At 42.1% G+C, this 20528-nt stretch overlaps 1 protein-coding gene across 6 annotated transcripts in view; it reads left to right on the forward strand.

The window, feature by feature from the left end:
* The window catches only part of LOC126188269 (uncharacterized), a 206580-nt gene that overhangs the window by 94271 nt on the left and 91781 nt on the right, over window positions 1–20528 (forward strand). For 2 of the 6 annotated variants that reach the window (XM_049929848.1, XM_049929846.1), the window contains exon 5: window positions 5392–5731. The exons of 3 other annotated variants lie outside the window; for them this stretch is intronic. In XM_049929848.1, the coding sequence (XP_049785805.1) occupies window positions 5392–5416 (25 nt within the window). In that variant the 3' untranslated portion in view covers window positions 5417–5731. Of the gene's footprint in view, window positions 1–5391; window positions 5734–20528 lie in introns of those variants that run through there. One more of the 6 variants, XM_049929847.1, reaches the window with a different exon arrangement.

Below are 20528 nucleotides of genomic sequence, written 5' to 3' on the forward strand. Positions count from 1 at the left end.
TTGGTAGAGAGGACTTTAGAAGCACATTTGACTATAAGCATTTGTTGAGGAACCACCGCAGATTCACAGGTCACAGGTCACAGGTCACAAAAGTCATGGGATACCTCGTAATATCGCACCGGGCCTCCTTTTTCCCGGTGTAGCGCAGCAACGCGACATGGCATGGACTCAAAAAGTCGTTGGAAGTTCTCTTCAGAAATACTGAGCCTTGTTATCGCTGCAGTATAGCCGTCCAAAATTGCGAAAGTGACCGGTGCAGGATTTTGTGCACGAAATAACTTCTCGATTATGACCCATAAATGTTCGATGGGTCGCGAAATCATTCCCTCGAACTGTCCAGAAAGTTCTTCAAACCAATCGCGAGCACTTGTGACCCACTGAGATGGCGCACTGTCGTCTATACAAATTCTATTGATGTTTGGGAACATGAAGACCATGAATCACTGCAAATGGTCTCCAAGCAGCCGAACATAACTGTTTCCAGTCAAAGATCGGTTCAGATGAACCCCAAGACTCAGTCCACTCCATGTAAACTCAGTCCACACAGTTACGCAGTCACTACCAGCTTGCACAATGTCTTGTTCAAAATCCATGGCATCGTGGGTCGTGCACCACGGTCGAGCCCTACAGTCAGCTCTTACCGACTGAAATCGGCAATCATCTGACCATACCACGGTTTTTCAGTCGTCTGGGGACCAACCGACATGGTCAGGAGCCCAGTGCAGGAGATGCAGGCGATGTCTTCCTGTTAGCAAAGGCAGTCGCGTGTCATTAGCTGCCGTAGCCCATTAAAGCCCAATTTCACTGCCCTGTCCTGAAGGATACGTTCGTCGTACGTCCTATGTTGATTTCTGAGGATATTTCGTGCAGTGTTGCTTGTCTGTTAGTACTGCCAGTTCCATGCAAACCCTGCCACTCTCGATCGTTAAGTAAAAACCGTCGGTCACTACGTTGTCCGTGGCGAGAGGTAATGCCTGAAATTTGGTGTTCTCAGCACACTCTTGACACTGTGGATCTCGGAATATTGAAGTCCCTAATGATTTCCGAAATGGAACGTCCCATGCGTCGAACTGCTACTACCATTCAGCAATCAAAGTCTGTTAATTCATGTCGTGCGGCCACAATCACGTCCAAAAACTTATCACATGAATCACCTGAGTACAAATGACAATTCTGCCAGTGAATTCCCCTTTTATACCTTGTGTATGCGATACTACTGACAGCTGTATATGTCCACATCGCTATCCCAGGACTTGTGATATGTCAATCTACACTGAGTGGAAAAACAGAAGTACCCATAAGGGAGGGAGAAAAGCACGTTAAACTTTATAGGTTGATATGGTATGTGATGTTATTTCGGTCGCAGGTTCGAATCCTGTCTCGGGCATGGATGTGTGTGATGTCCATAGGTTAGTTAGGTTGAAGTAGTTCTAAGTTCTACGGGACTGATAACCTCAGATGTTCAGTCCCATAGTGCTCAGAGCCATTTGAACCATTTTTGTTATTTCCGTGATTACTAAATCGAGTTACATCTACAAAGAACTTGGCAACATGACCCGAACTGACGTCGAATTCCCTCTGGCCTGGGTTACTTCACTGATCCGTTGGAGTAAGGTGTCGTAAAGCCATTGTATTCTCTCCCGAGGCAAGCTGACAAACGATCTTGGTATCCTGGGTACTGCCGATGGGACGGACGTCGAATTCTTCCCTCAAATGTTATGTGGTGGAAAATGTGTGAATCGTGATGTCCATGAGAATACCTCAGCATCACGCAGTCAATTCATATAGACATCCGCCGAGTGTGGACATTCATTGTCCTGTTGAAAAGTGGCGCCAAGATACTGTCACTTGACAGGTAGCGTAAGAGGATGCCGGATGTCCGTGTCGTACTACTCTGTCGTCAGAGTTCCCTCAGTTACCACCAGCCGCGTTCTGAAGTCATACCCAAAGGCCTCCCACAGCATGACGGCAAGGTGTAGCTCCGATGTGCCTCTCCTAATCTTTCGAAGAGTGAGATATCTCCTGGGATCGCTGCCATAGTCGCCGACGATGGATCTCCGGGGTATTGTGAAACCGCGGTATATCGCTGCACACTATGCGACGTCATTCATCAGCAATCTATGCCCATCACTCACTGCAACCACTAAATATGCAGCCATTGGTGCTGTGATGTTAACGGCAGCGGACACATCGGACGCTAATTCCATAGTCCGGCTGGTGCTGGTTTCTGACCAACTGGGCGGGCTGAGATACAATGTAGCGGGGAGCCCATTGCTTGTACTCTGATGGCAGGCACAGATGAGAACTGGTTGCGATGTAGTTTGTGCACAATACTGCGATCCCCCCTTGTGGTGGTCGCATATTGTCGACGGGGATCTTGAAGCTGCGTCTCCCTGCCCTCACGTTCCTATGCAGTCCAATGTCGGGCCCCTGTCACACCGGAACGCCACACAAATCTAATTATTGAGTGAACCAATAAACCAGCCAACCAGAGACAAACAATGAGGCCCCTTTGAAACTCTCCCAAGTTATGGTAACGCAGTCTCATTCGAGTAACTTGCATCTCTGTTTCTTCTTAGTCATCCATCAGCTTCTGACACTGTTCGTGCCCTTTACACAACCTACCAGGTCTCACTGCAGCGATAAAGACGAATTACACCATTGCCTTGTCATGACCTCTCACACAGAATTGCAACGCTAATCAATTACATACCCTCCGATGAAGTGTAACGATCACGAAGGTACGTTGACATCTGACGATGTCTTCTGTGTGCTTCATTGTTGTCATAGAATGCGCCTCGCTAACAGAGTTCATTTGTACAGTTATTGACGGTCCTCTACTGAATGATGTGATTTAGTTGTCATTTGAAATATTATATTTCTGGCAGTAGTATATGATATTTCTTTTGAAATATTTTCGATTTTGTCTGCCATCTTTTTGTGGCTGGGTACGTATTTTCGCAAGGTGCAAAGCGGTACAGTATTTATCGGACTGACTGTTGGACAGTTGCCTATTTTTTAATTAGTCTGTGGAAAACAATTCATCCAAAGACTGAAGGCTTTATGCGCACAACAACCAACTCGCTAAATATTTTGCCATCCCACCCAATACGAAATTTCCACACTATATTTAACTATGGGAACGTCAAACCACGTAATAAGAAAAGTAAAATACAAATATTCTCAGACTTTTGATTGAAAGTCCAGTAGCTCTTGTACAGCAAAGTGGTGGATTGTTGAGAACAAAATGTCTTCCTTCCTTCCGTGTGAACTGCGGCTATGTACAAATTGCGTGCCATGAGCGTCTCTGACTGTCACTTCCCTGCATGGGGCCTCCCGGCCAACAATGCCATACGATCATTTCATTTTTACTGTTATAAATTACTACTCTGACCTTGGGCGATGCGAGCAACAAATCTTCAAATAAATTAAAAGGATTTGTGGAGTTTTTTTTTTTTTTTGATATTTGTGGTAAGTTCCTATGGGACTAAACTGCTGAGGTCTGCGGTCCCTAGGCTTACACACTACTTACTCTAACTTAAATTAACTTACCTAAGAACAACACACACACGCATACCCGAGGGACGACTCGGACCTCCGGCGGGGGGAGCCGCGCGAACCGTGCAAGGCGCCTCAAACCACGCGGCTACCCCGCGCGGCGGTTTCCTGGGATATTATAATAATTTTTATTGCAATTACTGTTATTCTTCCCTTCTATTTCCCTTGTCTCTGTGTGTGTGTGTGTTTCCTCTTTTATACGTTTTTTGTTTCAAGCACTTCTGTTGTCAAAAGCCGGCCGATGTGGCTGCGCGGTTCTAGGCGCTTCAGTCTGGAACCGCGTGGCCGCTACGGTCGCAAGTTCGAATCCTGCCTCGGGCATGGATGTGTGTGATGTCCTTAGTTTAGTTAGGTTTAAGTAGTTCTAAGTTCTAGGGGACTGATGACCACCGATGTTAAGTCCCATAGTGCTCAGAGCCATTTTTTGTTGTTGTCAAAATAGTTTAACATAGGCTCTACATGGGTGGTTCCCTACCTTTCTGAGACCGTTACATGAGTACAATCAGGTAATAACTAGTGCCTCACCCCCTCTGTCCCCCCCCCCTCCCTGCATTCAAGCACCTAACTGAACTTAAGAATCGAAAAGAATTTTCTTTGAATATTTTCATTTTTAAAATGATAAAAGATAAATGATATTTAGTTTCTGTAGGTGTTTTATTAAACCTTCAACTAATGGGTCAATGAGTAATGACGGGGTGTGAGTCGTGCTTGGGTAGCTCAGTTGGTAGAGCACTTGCCCGTGAAAGGCAAAGGTTCCGATTTCGAGTCTCGTTCCGGCACACAGTTTTGATCTGCCAGGAAGTTTCATATCGGCGCATACTCCGCTGCAGAGTGAAAATCTCATTCTGTATGTAGTTTTATCTTGAGACTAAAATTAAATAATTATCTACTCACCAGTTGCAAAAAATTTATTTTTGTTTCTTAAGGAAGAATGTTTCGCCTAACTGGTTTTAGGTATGTGCAGTAGTGTGCAATAGCAACAATTATTATAATTTTGAGTCGTTAGGTTTATGAATGAAGTGATTTGTAGGAACTCATTAGAAGCATTATATATAGCCACAGAATGTAACTTACTTTTATTCCTCCTATCTTCTACGTGCATTCATTGCCTCTTCTGTTAGCACTTCTGGATTCAAACTTACTTGTGTAAAGGTTTGTGTGTACTGTATTACACTACAGTTTTAGCAGTGAACTTGAAACTGCTGTAGCCACACAACAGCCCTGTACCAACATACTTTGGTGTTATATTTAGAAGAAGTACATCATGATCTTCCTTTTTTTTCGATTCTGTTCATCGTTTGTACCGAGAAGTTCTGTATATAAACTCTTTTATGACGTACTGAATCTGTAAAAATACATTATCGCAGTGAATATAGCATCGTTGCCTCTGTTTCAGAAAACACCACTTTGATATATTGAGTCGCATTTGAAACGTTAAGGGTGTTATGACTCTAGCGCCGCTGTAGATAGTGCATAACTGAGTTTTGTGCTTTGTGACGAAGTAACAGTTAGCTGAAGCACTCACTTAGGCAGCGACGTACGTGAGCGCTGTTCAGTTTGTGTATGCTCCAGCATACAGATCGCCGGCCGCGGTGGTCTAGCGGTTCTGGCGCTGCAGTCCGGAACCGTGGGACTGCTACGGTCGCAGGTTCGAATCCTGTCTCGGGCATGGGTGTGTGTGATGTCCTTAGGTTAGTTAGGTTTAAGTAGTTCTAAGTTCTAGGGGACTTATGACCTAAGATGTTGAGTCCCATAGTGCTCAGAGCCATTTGAACCATTTTGCATACAGATCTCCACGTTCTCTGTGTCGTCATTATAGCTTTTCTTTTGCAGGTGTGTTGACCCCGCTTTGAAGTAGATGCGACCATAAACGGTAGTGCAGCCATCGGCAAGAAACCACGACCCAGATTCCAAGCACGCAACATGATGACGTGATGAAGTATGTCGATCGAGTGGATTCGCACTGCATGCAGTGTTGATTTATCTCACATCTCATACCCACTGGGCCTATGATACGCTCATATGAAGCACTTTCGTCTGAACAAGTGCTATATTTATTTAATTGTATCTTTCAGTTACTAATTTCACGAGAGCATATTATTTGAAGTCTAGAGACTAAAGTGTTTCATTATTTTTATATTTACCTTGGCTGTGTTCATCAATGTTGCAATAAAATTTAAGAAATCAACAATATTGTGTCTTGCTTTAGTTTCACATACCGGAAACTGATTACGTTTGTGGAAACAGAACCTATCGTAAAAAAGTAATTAACCAGTTTGGGAAATTTAATTTCGACAGCAATGATGTTCATACAGAAATGATTAATGGTGAATGCAAGGCAGTACAACAAACACTTCCAAAATTACATTTCTGTCCATTAAAATCGTATCACCGTAACGCATGCAATACATATCGAAACAGAATGAAGTGTTCTACGTCGTTGTATTTCGACAGCTCAACCATACGATGTTGGAGGAAGTAACATCACCTTTGTTCTACATACAAGAAAAGATTACACAGTAGGCTTACTGTACCGAAAATACATTTTAATATTGGTCGGTTGGGATAAAATAGTGATTTGTCTTACACAAGAAGGGGAAACGTTTATCAGCACCTCCTGGAACCCATCAGTGGATAGCGAGTGGCTTATCAAGACTATCGTTCCCGGATACTGCTGCTCAGGTAGTACTTGTTGCTAGCATAGGTGTTAAGGTACAAGTGCCACTGAAACAAGGAATCGATGGGTTCAGTAGAACCATACACAACATCATGCAAATCTCAATAGTTTGGGAGCACGGAAAGGAAATCTTATTTATGGCCCTCATGTAAAGAAACACCAGCTGTCACTTTCGAGGTCACCCACACCCCTCCCTAGGAGAAAAGAGCCATTGTTCTCTTTATATAAATAAACCCATAGCCGTTTGTACTATCCTCATAATGAAATAAAATGACATTACTGCTATGTTAGACAAGTCTAATTTAATATTCAAATGTAAACAAACTGCTCACTTGGCTGTGGCTCTCTGTAAACAATGACTTCACTCGGCCCTGGTCTTGCATAAACAAACCACACATTTGTGTTCTTAAGTTATGATTAGCAAGTGTATTTTATGACCCGACTGTAAATGAACTCTGCGCCACTGCTCTTATCGACTTCCAAAGAACCATTTGATTAGTTTCCATTAGCCACCTCCTCCCTTCTCCTCCCTCCCACTCCCTTCCCCCTGCTTCTACTTTTCTAGGCGAATTGCGTGGTGTACAAATGTCATGTAGAGTTGAATTAACATAAACCAAAAATGATCTGACACTTCGAGTGTACAGGTTGTATGTAAAAATTGTGGTCCATTATCCTATCAGCTGAAATTCTATAAGTTAATAATATCATCACTATCCAATGGTATATTCTGGAATGAATGACTACCATTAAGGTATTTTGGGGCTATTTTCTCCCAATATTCTAAACACCCACTTTTCCTGACCATCATCCAAAGACACACACACATACAAGAATTTTAATATTACGAGAGTGCATTATTTAAACGGTGTGTCATTATGGCTGCTGTGCTATAAGATGTTTAACAATTATTGACTATTATAACTTTTAGAAAACACACGAGGAAATTATCGCTGCATTATTAAAGTGTTAAAAACATTGGCCTAATAAACAGATGCCTGCATGAGTAATGGCATTTATTTGGGAGCGATATCTCGCATTAAGAATTTACTGAAACTAGTATTTTAATAAATATACGCCATACAGTTTCATTGCTAAACAGGTGTTTGGGGATGTAGAGTTAACACTACCCACAGAAACGAAAATATATATCTTGCTTTCCTTATCGATCTTACTAAATGTCCTGATATACCTACTACTGACTAAATAGTATGGTATTAAGATTTTATTTATAACTGATTGATGCCGATGGACACTATTTGTATTAATAAATTTTATTTTCATGAAGATGGACCCAATGTGAGACGCGTATCTACACGGTAATGGACAATGCTAAAAACTTCACTGCAAATATTTATCAAAATCGATATTTATAGGAGATTCTCTTAATATTTATGATAGTATTCTCTGTTGCAGGTAAGCAAAAATTATTGCGACAATTTACCCCATACATCTCTACGTCACAAAAAATTTAGGCCATCTACTTTGCTGGTAGTAAAATCTTGTTTCGAAAATCTTAGGAGTATGTAGTAGAATAATACACTCACTGAAAATTTCAGTTGTGTAACTGTATGTTGTATGGAGAGTGCATAACAGCGCTAAATACATTATCTGTTTTTTTAAGAAAATTAGCATCGCAATCTTTCCTTAAAAAATGGGGACGTTAGTTATTTTAGAAGCAAAGGAATCAGTGGCAGAGTGGCGATACTCTGAGTAATAAAGTGGGGAATGGATTATATTGCTTCTTGAAAAAGACATTCCACAGTATACATTTTAAATGAGTGCTGCATAGTCCAGAACACTGACCCGTTATCCGAAAATGGCAGACGACACGTCTACACCCATAACATATGAACAACTAAACCACTAAAAATACTTTAGAATTGTATTGTGGCGCTATATAAGCAGGCAAAGAGACCCACTACTGATCAATTATACCATTGATGATAAAACAACATAAACGGTATCAATTATAAAAATCCTAGTAACTAGCCAGAGCGATCCAAATTGGACTGAGTGCATAATAAAGCAAATACTATTCTGAGGAGAGTCTTATCCATAAAAGAAGCGATTTACAATACATTTATTCCACCGAATTTTGAGATTTGTCGTCAGTCTCCGACTCATACGTCAGATTGATGTAACATCCAACGAAGAGCGATGCGTTTTATCAAGGCATTGTTTAGTCGGTGCAGGTTGTTAAACAAACTCCACTGGCAGACGCTACAAGAGAAGCTAATTTATACATCAAGGAGTGCTTTACCGTTGCAAAAATTGGAGAACATGTTTCGGGGGAGAATATATTACTTGTAATTACTCCCACATACATCTGTAACGAGACGTTAGAACTAATATGGGGGTTTACTCATACAATTTTTCAACGCAGTATTGTGAATAGAACAGGAACAGATGTTAAGTGATGGCAGTAGCATAAGTTCCTTCCTCGGAACGAAATATAAGTAATGGACTTATTTGTCAAATAACTTTTTCGACGTTTGGGGGTATTAAAAGATATAGTTAATCAGCGTAGGAAAACCCAGCAAGAGGCTTTATCGGAGACCTATTACTTTGGCAGCGGTTATTGCAGTCCCAATGTCGTTACTGTGTGTATGTATGTGTGTGTTCGGGACCAAAGCGCAGTATGCGTTGTAGCTTTACACTAGGGAAACTTGTTTAACATGTATTGCACATTAGGTGGGTTCAGGGAAGATGAATTACACATGACAACCCTGGTCTAGTGTAGTGTGCCAGTGTGATAATATTGACTTATCTGTTACTACTCATTTAAATATAGTATAGCTGACATAAAAATGGCTACTATCGATGTCTCGCTACGAAGAATATGAGTGATGGAATGTTAATAACATCTCATTTCCGGAAGTATTACAATTATAAAACTCTTACAGGTTATGACTTCCTACATATGATGTCCTTTTCGCACATGTTCATCTGTGCAGAGTGCGGTAATGGACGGGCAAACAGTAACAGGTCATACAATGGATCTCCTACCAGTACGCCCACTGCCTCCGTACATGCGTGGAGGGGGCTTTAACTTATGTTATTTCAGGCATGGCTGTTGCCCAAGGGGGCCTCGATGTGAAGTGGCAGCCGTTGAGACCACAGTAACACATACTGGAATGAGTGGTGTAGCCGATGTATTCCTGCTTGCATTATTTGTTTTAAAGAATGTGCTTACATCTCCAATTGGTATCATAGAGGTGTTGCAGCAAACGTGTGGGATATTAGCGCAAATATCAATCTTTTGTGTATCTACATACATGTCTAGAGAATCTATCCTATATGAATTTCTTTATTTCCCACTATTATTTACAAGTCTACTGTAATCTTGCCGGCCGCGGTGGTCTAGCGGTTCTGGCGCTGCAGTCCGGAACCGCGGGACTGCTACGGTCGCAGGTTCGAATCCTGCCTCAGGCATGGGTGTGTGTGATGTCCTTAGGTTAGTTAGGTTTAAGTAGTTCTAAGTTCTAGGGGACTTATGACCTAAGATGTTGAGTCCCATAGTGCTCAGAGCCATTTTACTGTAATCTTAGAGGGATGAGCTCCTGTAAGGCAGCCTGATAGTGACATCATGCTGTAAGGCCATATTTTTCAGCATACTAATAATGCATGTTTTGTGATACCAGTAATTAGTAAAAATAATTTAAAATTCTCTAAGTTTGTCCACAAATATTCACTGATATTTTTTGGATTTATTTACTGTTTATTGTCATGACATATTTTGGGATTATCCCACATCTCATGACATAATGAAAATTTCTTTTTACATACGGTAGATGTTACAAGAGTTCTTATAAAGGTCTTTACAGCAAAGCAACAGACGAGAGTAACAAAATGTGAACTTCTAATAAAGACCATACAGTAAATATGTATCACACGAATTTGACATACCTGGTACATACGTTTGCTGAAGCTTAAGCTTCATGAATTAAAAAGTTAATGGCAGCAAGGAATCCAACAGTCATGAGGCTAGAACTGTAGTGCCAAGCCGAACTGACTGCTCTGCAGAGCAAGACATGCCGCCTGCTAGAAAACATTGGAGCACGGATATACACTCCTGGAAATGGAAAAAAGGACACATTGACACCGGTGTGTCAGACCCACCATACTTGCTCCGGACACTGCGAGAGGGCTGTACAAGCAATGATCACACGCACGGCACAGCGGACACACCAGGAACCGCGGTGTTGGCCGTCGAATGGCGCTAGCTGCGCAGCATTTGTGCACCGCCGCCGTCAGTGTCAGCCAGTTTGCCGTGGCATACGGAGCTCCATCGCAGTCTTTAACACTGGTAGCATGCCGCGAAAGCGTGGACGTGAACCGTATGTGCAGTTCACGGACTTTGAGCGAGGGCGTATAGTGGGCATGCGGGAGGCCGGGTGGACGTACCGCCGAATTGCTCAACACGTGGGGCGTGAGGTCTCCACAGTACATCGATGTTGTCGCCAGTGGTCGGCGGAAGGTGCACGTGCCCGTCGACCTGGGACCGGACCGCAGCGACGCACGGATGCACGCCAAGACCGTAGGATCCTACGCAGTGCCGTAGGGGACCGCACCGCCACTTCCCAGCAAATTAGGGACACTGTTGCTCCTGGGGTATCGGCGAGGACCATTCGCAACCGTCTCCATGAAGCTGGGCTACGGTCCCGCACACCGTTAGACCGTCTTCCGCTCACGCCCCAACATCGTGCAGCCCGCCTCCAGTGGTGTCGCGACAGGCGTGAATGGAGGGACGAATGGAGACGTGTCGTCTTCAGCGATGAGAGTCGCTTGTGCCTTGGTGCCAATGATGGTCGTATGCGTGTTTGGCGCCGTGCAGGTGAGTGCCACAATCAGGACTGCATACGACCGAGGCACACAGGGCCAACACCCGGCATCATGGTGAGGGGAGCGATCTCCTACGCTGGCCGTACACCACTGGTGATCGTCGAGGGGACACTGAATAGTGCACGGTACATCCAAACCGTCATCGAACCCATCGTTCCACCATTCCTAGACCGGCAAGGGAACTTGCTGTTCCAACAGGACAATGCACGTCCGCATGTATCCCGTGCCACCCAACGTGCTCTAGAAGGTGTAAGTCAACTACCCTGGCCAGCAAGATCTCCGGATCTGTCCCCCATTGAGCATGTTTGGGACTGGATGAAGCATCGTCTCACGCGGTCTGCACGTCCAGCACGAACGCTGGTCCAACTGAGGCGCCAGGTGGAAATGGCATGGCAAGCCGTACCACAGGACTACATCCAGCATCTCTACGATCGTCTCCATGGGAGAATAGCAGCCTGCATTGCTGCGAAAGGTGGATATACACTGTACTAGTGCCGACATTGTGCATGCTCTGTTGCCTGTGTCTATGTGCCTGTGGTTCTGTCAGTGTGATCATGTGATGTATCGGACCCCAGGAATGTGTCAATAAAGTTTCCCCTTCCTGGGACAATGAATTCACGGTGTTCTTATTTCAATTTCCAGGAGTGTATTTGCCTAGCACCACGAGTTTGGGTGGTCAAGTAAAGAACTAGATACATGTATACAAAAACGTGAAATTAGGTAATGGTCCACAATCCGGATCACTGGCAATGTTATTTAGCAATTTCAAAAAAAATGGTTCAAATGGCTCTGAGCACTATGGGACTTAACATCTGAGGTCATCAGTCCCCTAGAACTTAGAACTACTTAGACCTAACTAGTCTAAGGACGTCACACACATCCATTTCCGCAGCAGGATTCGAACCTGCGACAGTAGCGGTCGCGTGGTTCCAGACTGAAGCGCCTAGAACCGCTCGGCCACACAGGCCGGCAGTAATTTCCTTGCTGAAGAAGCGTGGAGTGGCACATTTGTACTTGCGACCTTAAATTAATCTGAGTGTATGCCAAGATTGGTTAGAGTCATTGTCAGGGCCCTAATTAGGGTGTGTAACGCCCCTGTGCAGTAGTTTATTTTATGCCACCCGTTCGTGAACTTCAGCATTGTTATTCACTTACGGACTACCAGCAATAAAGCTGGGTGATCATTAGCTCGAGTTCTAAAATTTACTGAAGCATTTAACTAACATATAACACAATGTGCATGTGCAAGTTAAACATTGAAAAATAATAAAATACCTACTACATTTCGCAAAGAAAGAAATAGGTGTTCATCTTTTTTCTGCGCACCTACGAGAGTGGAGTTATAGAGAATTAGTGTGAAGGTGTTTCGATGAACCCTCTACCGGGCAGTTAAGTGTGATTTGCGGAGTATCCATGTAGCTGAAAAATTACCACAGAAATATCATAGTTGGACACATACATGTTAAAAATACAAAGAAAATAAGTTTTATTTAATACCCTACATTATAATTACCTGTGAAATTTAGTCAGTCCCAAATACATGTTACAATACCATTTAACTGACCTTTTCCAAAATATAGCGGATTTAGGGAAATAACTTCCTTCTCACTATTGTACTTGCGAATTCATTTATCACTTCCCGAAAATCAGGACTGACTTTAAAACAGAAAATTATCTTTCACCTGAACAGTTTGTTTTTGCCACACAGCTGTAAGTGTTGACTGCTGTGTACATGTTTGGATAGATATCACCAAATTCTTTTCAAAACCAACATTCTACAGAAAGATGGAAGAGACGACAAATTCTCAGCATCTTCTTTCTTCATCGCCAACAGATACCTTTTAAAATGTGTGCATTCTTTACCAAAGTTGTTCTGTATTTCAGAATTATAGATGGCGCTAAGTTTCTCTACAGCATCATAAATTTGAACAGTTTCTAGTTCGGTGATAATTGGGAGAAATGAACATCTTACTTTACATTCTCTGTAGAAATTAGCTCTCTTCTATAATTCATCCTGAAGAGTTTGTATAATTTTAGAATAAGATATTTTCGTTGTTCTCCAGATCTCAACACAATCTGATCCTGTTTCTACTTCAGGACATTTGTGTTCGTCTTCTGAGTCAGATGATTTATCAAAGAATCTCTTGTACTTAATTTGACGTCTCCTGTTTTGATTTTCAGCAGTGAGTAAGGTGGAATTGATTCCGAATTCCTTATCTCCAAAAGTTTCTTTTCAGCTGAATCATTGTGAACTGAAAACGTGTCTGAAGCTCAGCTAAAAACAATGCAAGAGAGTCATACATTTCAAAAGAAGTGGAAATGTATAGTAGTCAACTTGCAGTTTCGTCATTCCTTTGTCAAACTGTAGCGAAATACAACCCCACACTGATGTAATGAGAATTTCCTCAATATTACTTAACTTTCTGAGAATACCTTCAGCAGGTTCGAATCCTGCCTCGGGCATGGATGTGTGTGGTGTCCGTAGGTTAGTTAGGTTTAAGTAGTTCTAAGTTCTAGGGGACTGATGACCACAGCGGTTAAGTCCCATAGTGCTCGGAGCCATTTGAACCAATACCTTCAGCATGACATCTAATTTTCGGAAATTGTTCTTAATGCAGAAAACACAGCTTTCCATTCTGCATTAATACTCTTACAAGCAACCTCACATGCGCACCATCGTGTTGTAGACAGTGGCTTCAGTGTAACACTCGCAGAAGCAAACAACGTTTCCAAGATATTCCATCTGCCTGCAGACTCTGCAAAGAGGTTGTATGAGCCTTGAATTAATTCAAAAAATAGTATCGCAGCAGTGCAGCATTGTGCAGCTCGTAAACTAAGTAGATTCAGCGAGTAAGACGATCGTGGAATGAAGAAAATTAGAAAGTTTCGATCCTTTAGTCTTGCATGCAAATCTAACATGCACCAGATATGCTGGCTGCGTCATCGTGTGACTGATCTCTGCATTCTGTTTACCGTTTATAACTCTTATTTTGTTTGTATTTTCAGAGCTACACAGTCCATTGTTACTATTTTGAACCGCAGCTTCACCTGGATATTCTTAAACCACGCCGTTCATTTTCACTTTCAGCACTAAAATATAAGTCTAGTGGCGGGACGTTCTGTAAAAATTTACTATCCCTCTGTCTTTTTTCTTCAGCTTTCTTTCGATAGGCAGTACCACTTTAACCTAGATCGTCTATCCGAACTGCTACGTGAACTGAAGAAAAGAAAAGTCTACGATGTCGTGTTTTGGGAACTGAACATACAGTAGAATCCCGTTTATCCGGCCTAATGTGATAGAACGTCAAGCTGGACAACAAAAAACCGTATTTGGACGGAGTTTTATAAATTTTCTCTTCCATTAAAAACATCCCTTTTTTAACCAAAACCTAACTTTATTAACATTTTCTGATGCCTGTAATCAAGTTTTTTTCGTATATCACTCATTTCGGGCTCTTTACTTAAAACAAAGGGCCGCACAAAATAACAATTTAACAGCGCGTGCCCTTTGTCCGTCTAATATGCAACTGAAGAAACGAAGAACACAGGGTTGCCAAGAGAGTTGTTCTCTACGTGTGTTCATTGTTTTTTGTGAGCGCTTGTAAGTACCGTTTTTCGAAGAAGAGTGGTTCCCTTAATTTAGTCAATATTATAATTGTGACTCGAGAGGTGTCAGAAGCACAAAAGATGTACGGAAAAGTCACAATCTTTATTTACAAAATATACAGGTCCTTTACGAATCAAAATTTCGCGATTTCTTTCTGCAAAACTTTGATGAAAGTAATCAGTGGGATCGTGTGATATTTCTTCTGGGTTGGAAAACTGTTGTTCAATTGACACACTTGTCGGTGCCGGTGAAGTCACCGAAGTTGTTACACTTCCGTCATAGGGACGGTCATATTCTGATTCAATCTCTTTTTCTAAATTGGTATAAATCTGGAATTGGTGTAGAACATGAACGTTAAGAAATTACTGCAATTTGTGACTGACACGATTGATTATATGAAAGATTTATTATTTGATTGCTACTTACAAAAGTTGCTCCAGTAGTAGTAGTAAAATATGCTGTTAATTTTGGTAACTTTTCAATCACTTCCTTCTGATGTACAACTTTTTTCTTTTTTGCAGATCCACTAGGATACGACCGTTTCGGCATTTTATATTACAATGCAGTATTTATTTTTACACCGAAAATAGTCGTCAACACGAAACAAAACAGGCAAACGACGATGTACTCAAAGAATACCTCAGGGCACAGTCAGTAACAACCACAAACAAAACAAACGTCACAACACCGAAGCCAAACACATGGGAATTCCCGGTCGGTTTATTTAAGTCGGCCCGTCACGTTTAATTTTACGTCGCTATTCGCCCCGTGCAGAACTGCGCACTGCGCAGAGCTAGTAAGCAAGTAGGTATTGTACTCGGTCAATATCATTCGATTTACTCGAAATAAATTTTGTTTTTCGATAACAAATATCGGTTACCGTTTGGTGATATGGTAGGAACTACGAGGCGCATATCTATCGCGAGGCCCTGGCCACTTGCCCAGAGTGCCCAATGGGAAAGAGGGACCACCTTAGATATGGTACGAAACTATAAAACAGAGTAACAAATATGACTTGAATTACGCATTTGATTTTGAATCTCGTATTCTGAAAGAGCTTTTGATATTGGTGCTAAAAAACCGGAACTAAAAACCTTTGTGAAACATGGTGTTGACTCATCCTGTGTTAGTATATTCGTTGTTACAGCGCCCATTAGACCTTGTCAACACATGGAATCTCTGAAAACGCCTCATTGCTCTCAGTTCTCCTCAGGCTCCGAATCTGAGCCCTAGGGGTGAATGTCCCCGTACTGCTCATACTGTCCTGTCGGGTTTCACAGCGGACACAAGCAAACATTAATGACCGAAAAATGATATTTCTACACTTTCTTATTGTCTATCATTTTACCCTGTGAAATGTTATCTTTTAGGAGTCTTGAATGGGTAAGATTTGGTAGTTAGGGCGCATTCAATAACGTGTCTTTATAGTTTAAGTTCACCGACAGAGGCCTGAACCTTTTACAGCTCCCTCTAGTACCATGGTAGTTATTCACTGATGTCTTGAGAGATGTCCAACATCCCGTCCGTTCTTCTCGTCAGTGTTTTCCATATATTCATTTCCTTTCCGATTCTACGCAGACTCTCTTCATTTCTTATCTCATCAGCCCGTCTAATTTTCAGTTTTCGTCTGTATCACCACATATCAAATGCTTCGATTCTCTTTTGTTGCGGTTTTCCCACAGTCCACGTTTCACTGCCGTACAGTGCTGTGCTCCAAATGGAGGTACCTTCTCAGAAATTACTGCCTCAAATTAAGACCTATGTTCTCGGAAACTTCCCTTAGCCGGGAAGGCCCTTTTTTCCAGTGCTAGTTTTCTTTTAATGTCCTACCTGTTCATTATTTTGATGACCAGGAAGCAGAATTTCTTAATTTCATCTGCTTCAGTTAAGTTTCTCGCTGCTCTCATCTCTGCTACGTCTCATTACTTGCGTCTTCCTTCGATTTACTCTCAATCCATGTACTGCACTCATAAGACTGTTCATCCCATTTAGCTGATCCTATAATTCTTCTTCACTGCCGCTAAGAATAACAATGTCATCAGCAAACGTTATCATTCATTTCCTTCCATTATTGAACCTTTTTTTTTATTTCCATCATTGCTTCTTTGATGTTTAGACTGAATAGAAGGGTGAAAGACTACATCGCTGTATTGCACCATTTTTATTCCATGCTCTTCATTCTTGGTCTTTCATTCTAATTATTCTCTTTTGGCTGTCGTACATGTTGTACACTACTCACCTCTGCCCATAGCTTACCTACCACTGCTTTCATCAGAATTTCGAACATCTTACACCATTTTATACTCCAAACGCTTTCTTCAGATCGACAAATCCTATGAAAGTGTCTTGATTTTTCTTCAGTCTTGCATCCGTTACCAACCGCAACGTCATAACTGCCTCTATTCTGCCTTAGACTTTTTTAAAACCATACTGATAGTCATCTAACAGCCTGTCAATTTTATTTTCCTTTCGTCTGTATTCTTCTTGGATGTATGAGCCGTTAAGCTGATTGTGCCGTAATTAACTCGCACTTGTCGGCTTTTGCAGACTTCGGAATTGTATGGATGATATTTTTGCCAAAGCCAGATGGTATAACGCGTTTCACACATTCTACACACCAACGTGAATAATCGTTTTGTTACCATTCCCCCTCCCCAATGATTTTAGGAATAACGTTGGAATGTTAACTATCCCTTCTGCTTTATTTTATTATAAGTTTTTCAAACCTCTTTTAACTTCTGAATCTAAAATTGGATCTCCTACCTCTTCTATACCGATTCCTGTTTCCTCTTCTGCCACATCTGACAAAGCTTTCCCGTCATAGAGGCCTTCAAAGCACTCTTTCCACTTATCCGCTGTTTCCTCTGCATTTAACAATGGAATTTCCATTTTACTCTTAATGCTACTGAAATCTGGTCTCTCAGGATAGAGCGGATCAGGTTATGGTTGTGGAGGGGGTCGTAATCAGTTACTGTCAGTTGCACAAAACACACCAACTTCTATTTTCCTAAGAACCACTTAACTACACATTGACTTAAAAGGATCAAAATAAAACAATATGGCTGAAGGCCTAGTTAAGAAAACTTGAGATAGCTCCTGGGCTGAAGGCCCAAAACTACACCAAAACAAGAATGGCTGAACTCCTGAACACAAGTTATAAAAAAAATTGCTTTAAAGAATACACGCACCTGAAGGCCTTACTTAAAAAATATTTCATGTAAAAGCTCGGTTGAAGGCCACACACTGGACATTGAACAACTCAGGGCTTAAGGCCTGGATAACAAGAATTTCAGATAGAACAAACTTTCAAAATTTAGGCTTTAAACAAATCAATCTTCAAATTTTAATTGAAGTCGGCTCAAGGCCTTATTTTAAAATTAAAAAAAAAGCTAAATTAACAGATAGCTGAAGGCCTTGTACAGTACTACAGACTAAAATGAAAATCACAATCTAAAACCAACAGAACTGTGGTGCTCAGAAGTGTTCCAAGGGTCGGCCTGAGGGGGTAGCTCTAAAGTAAGGTGAGGTGAGACAGGCAGCCAAGAGTAAAGTTAAATAATAGGATGGCAACCCGACACAGGGACAGCTGAAGGAGTGGCCAACAACGTGATCAATTCCCTTCTGCCCGACCAACGGCACGACAACAGAAAGTATCACCCGAGGACAAAGATACCAACAGCACTACGTCTTCAAAATTGGCATCTAAAAACAGAAAAGGCACAATAACCACTCTAAGAAAAAATACTAACAAACAACTAAAAGGCTGTCGAACTACGTGTTGTGCCAGACAGTATCAACACGGTGAGGAAAAACACACTGCCGGAAAGTATACCAACGGGCAGGGCAGGTAACTGGGTTGCCAACGGCTGCGAGGCAGAAAATACCCCTGGTGCACTTCGCTGATAAGTAACAACCAATTTAATAGTTAAAGACCTTACAGGAAGATGGCTGTAAAATTTCGCCAACTCCAATACACCATACATTGCTGCTAGCTGGAACGATCCAGGAAGCAACAACCGGCAATGAACGAATAGATGTCACAGCAGTTGAGGTTTCACAACAGGTTTATTGATCACTCAACTTCAGTGTCCAGGTTCAGTGGGCAACGAACTTTGTAGCTCTCACAGCTAGCGCCTCACAATCCGACCACGCATGCACACCGCCAGCGGTCCCAGCCTGACCTCACGCTGCAGAGACTTTCTCACTGCTCTGTCCCAACCGACCAACTACTGCAGCATGCAAACAGCATTAAAATAGCTTCTCAGTCCAAACCACACAAGCTACACATGATTCCACGAACACTTCCAGAAATACCTCGAACAATAGTAAAACCAGTGACTGTGGAACAACAAGGACGAATCACAAGTCGACACACATGGAGAACCCAGAAGCGATCGGCGACGAAATACAAGTCGTCCGATGAGACGACCAACTGAACGACCAACCAAGGTCGTCCCCACTCAAGTCATGTGTGTCGGCAACGATCGGATCAGTCATGGCTTTCCGGACCTCACTGCTGCTCCATCCCCACTGAACTCCCGACTCACGGCGACCCAGAGATACTAGCAATTGCTCCAAAGATAGTACAACAGTGCTGTTATCGATAAGCGCTGCTGCTGCCACTCACGGGCAGGCAAACCAGCAACTTAGTGTTGCCAGTAAATCAGATAAGAAGCGGGACAGCAGTACTGCAAAGATCAGATGTCAAGCAATAAATGGCATGAACATAAGCTGCGCACGGCTCAGCTATCATCCTTTCTTATAATTTCACCGAAGGCTGTTTTGACTTTTCAATATGCTGAGTCAGTCCCTCTGACAATTATTTCTTTTTCGATTTCTTCACATTTTTCACGCAGCATGTCGTCATAACTTCAATGCACTTCCTATTAATTTCATTCCTCAGCGACCTGTGTTTCTGTATTTCTGAATTTCTCTGAACGTTTCTGTACTTCTTTCTTTCATCGAAAAACTGAAGTGTTTCTTCTGTTACTCATTGTTTCTTCGCAGTTACATTATTTGTACCTGTGATTTTCTTTCCTACTCCGTGATGGCCCTTTTTAGAGATGTCCACTCCTCTTCAACAGAACTGCCCACTGAGCTACTCTTCATCACAGTATGTATGGCTGCAGAGACCTTCAGGGGTATGTCTTCATTCCTTAGTACTTCCGGATTTCACTTTTTTGCACATTGATTTTTCCTGACTAGTCTCTTAAACTTCAGCTTGCTCTTCATCACTACTAAAGTGTGATCCGAGTGTATATCGGCTCCTGGGTATGCCTTACAATCCCATATCCGATTTCGGAATCTCTGCATGACCATGATGTAATATAACTGAAATCTTCCCATACTTCCTGGCCTTTTCCAAATATATCTCCTCCTCTTGTGATTCTTGAACATAGTTTTCAATATTACTATCTGAAATTTATTGCACGACTCACTTAATCTTTCTCCACTCTCACTCCTAGTACGAAGTGCATATTCTCCACAACCCTTTCTCCTATTCCTTCACATACAACCGCATTCCAGTCGCCTATGGTTATTAGATTTTCATCTGCCTTTGCGTACTGAATTACCAGTTCAATATCCTTATATTCTTGCTCTACCTGATCACCTTCAGCTTGTGACGTCAGCAAGTATACCTGAACAATCTTTGCTGATATTGGTTTGGTGTCGATTCTAATGAGAACAACCATATCACTGCACTGTTCACAGTAACACACTCTCTGACATGCCTTCCTACTATATAGGCTAATGAATCCTATTCCCATTACACTATTTTCTGCTGCTCTTGACATTACCCTATACTCACCTGATCAGAAATCCTTGTCTTCTTTCCATTTCATT

Source organism: Schistocerca cancellata, chromosome 5, assembly GCF_023864275.1.
Source record: "Schistocerca cancellata isolate TAMUIC-IGC-003103 chromosome 5, iqSchCanc2.1, whole genome shotgun sequence".
In the NCBI taxonomy this organism is placed as follows: Eukaryota; Metazoa; Arthropoda; class Insecta; order Orthoptera; family Acrididae; genus Schistocerca; species Schistocerca cancellata.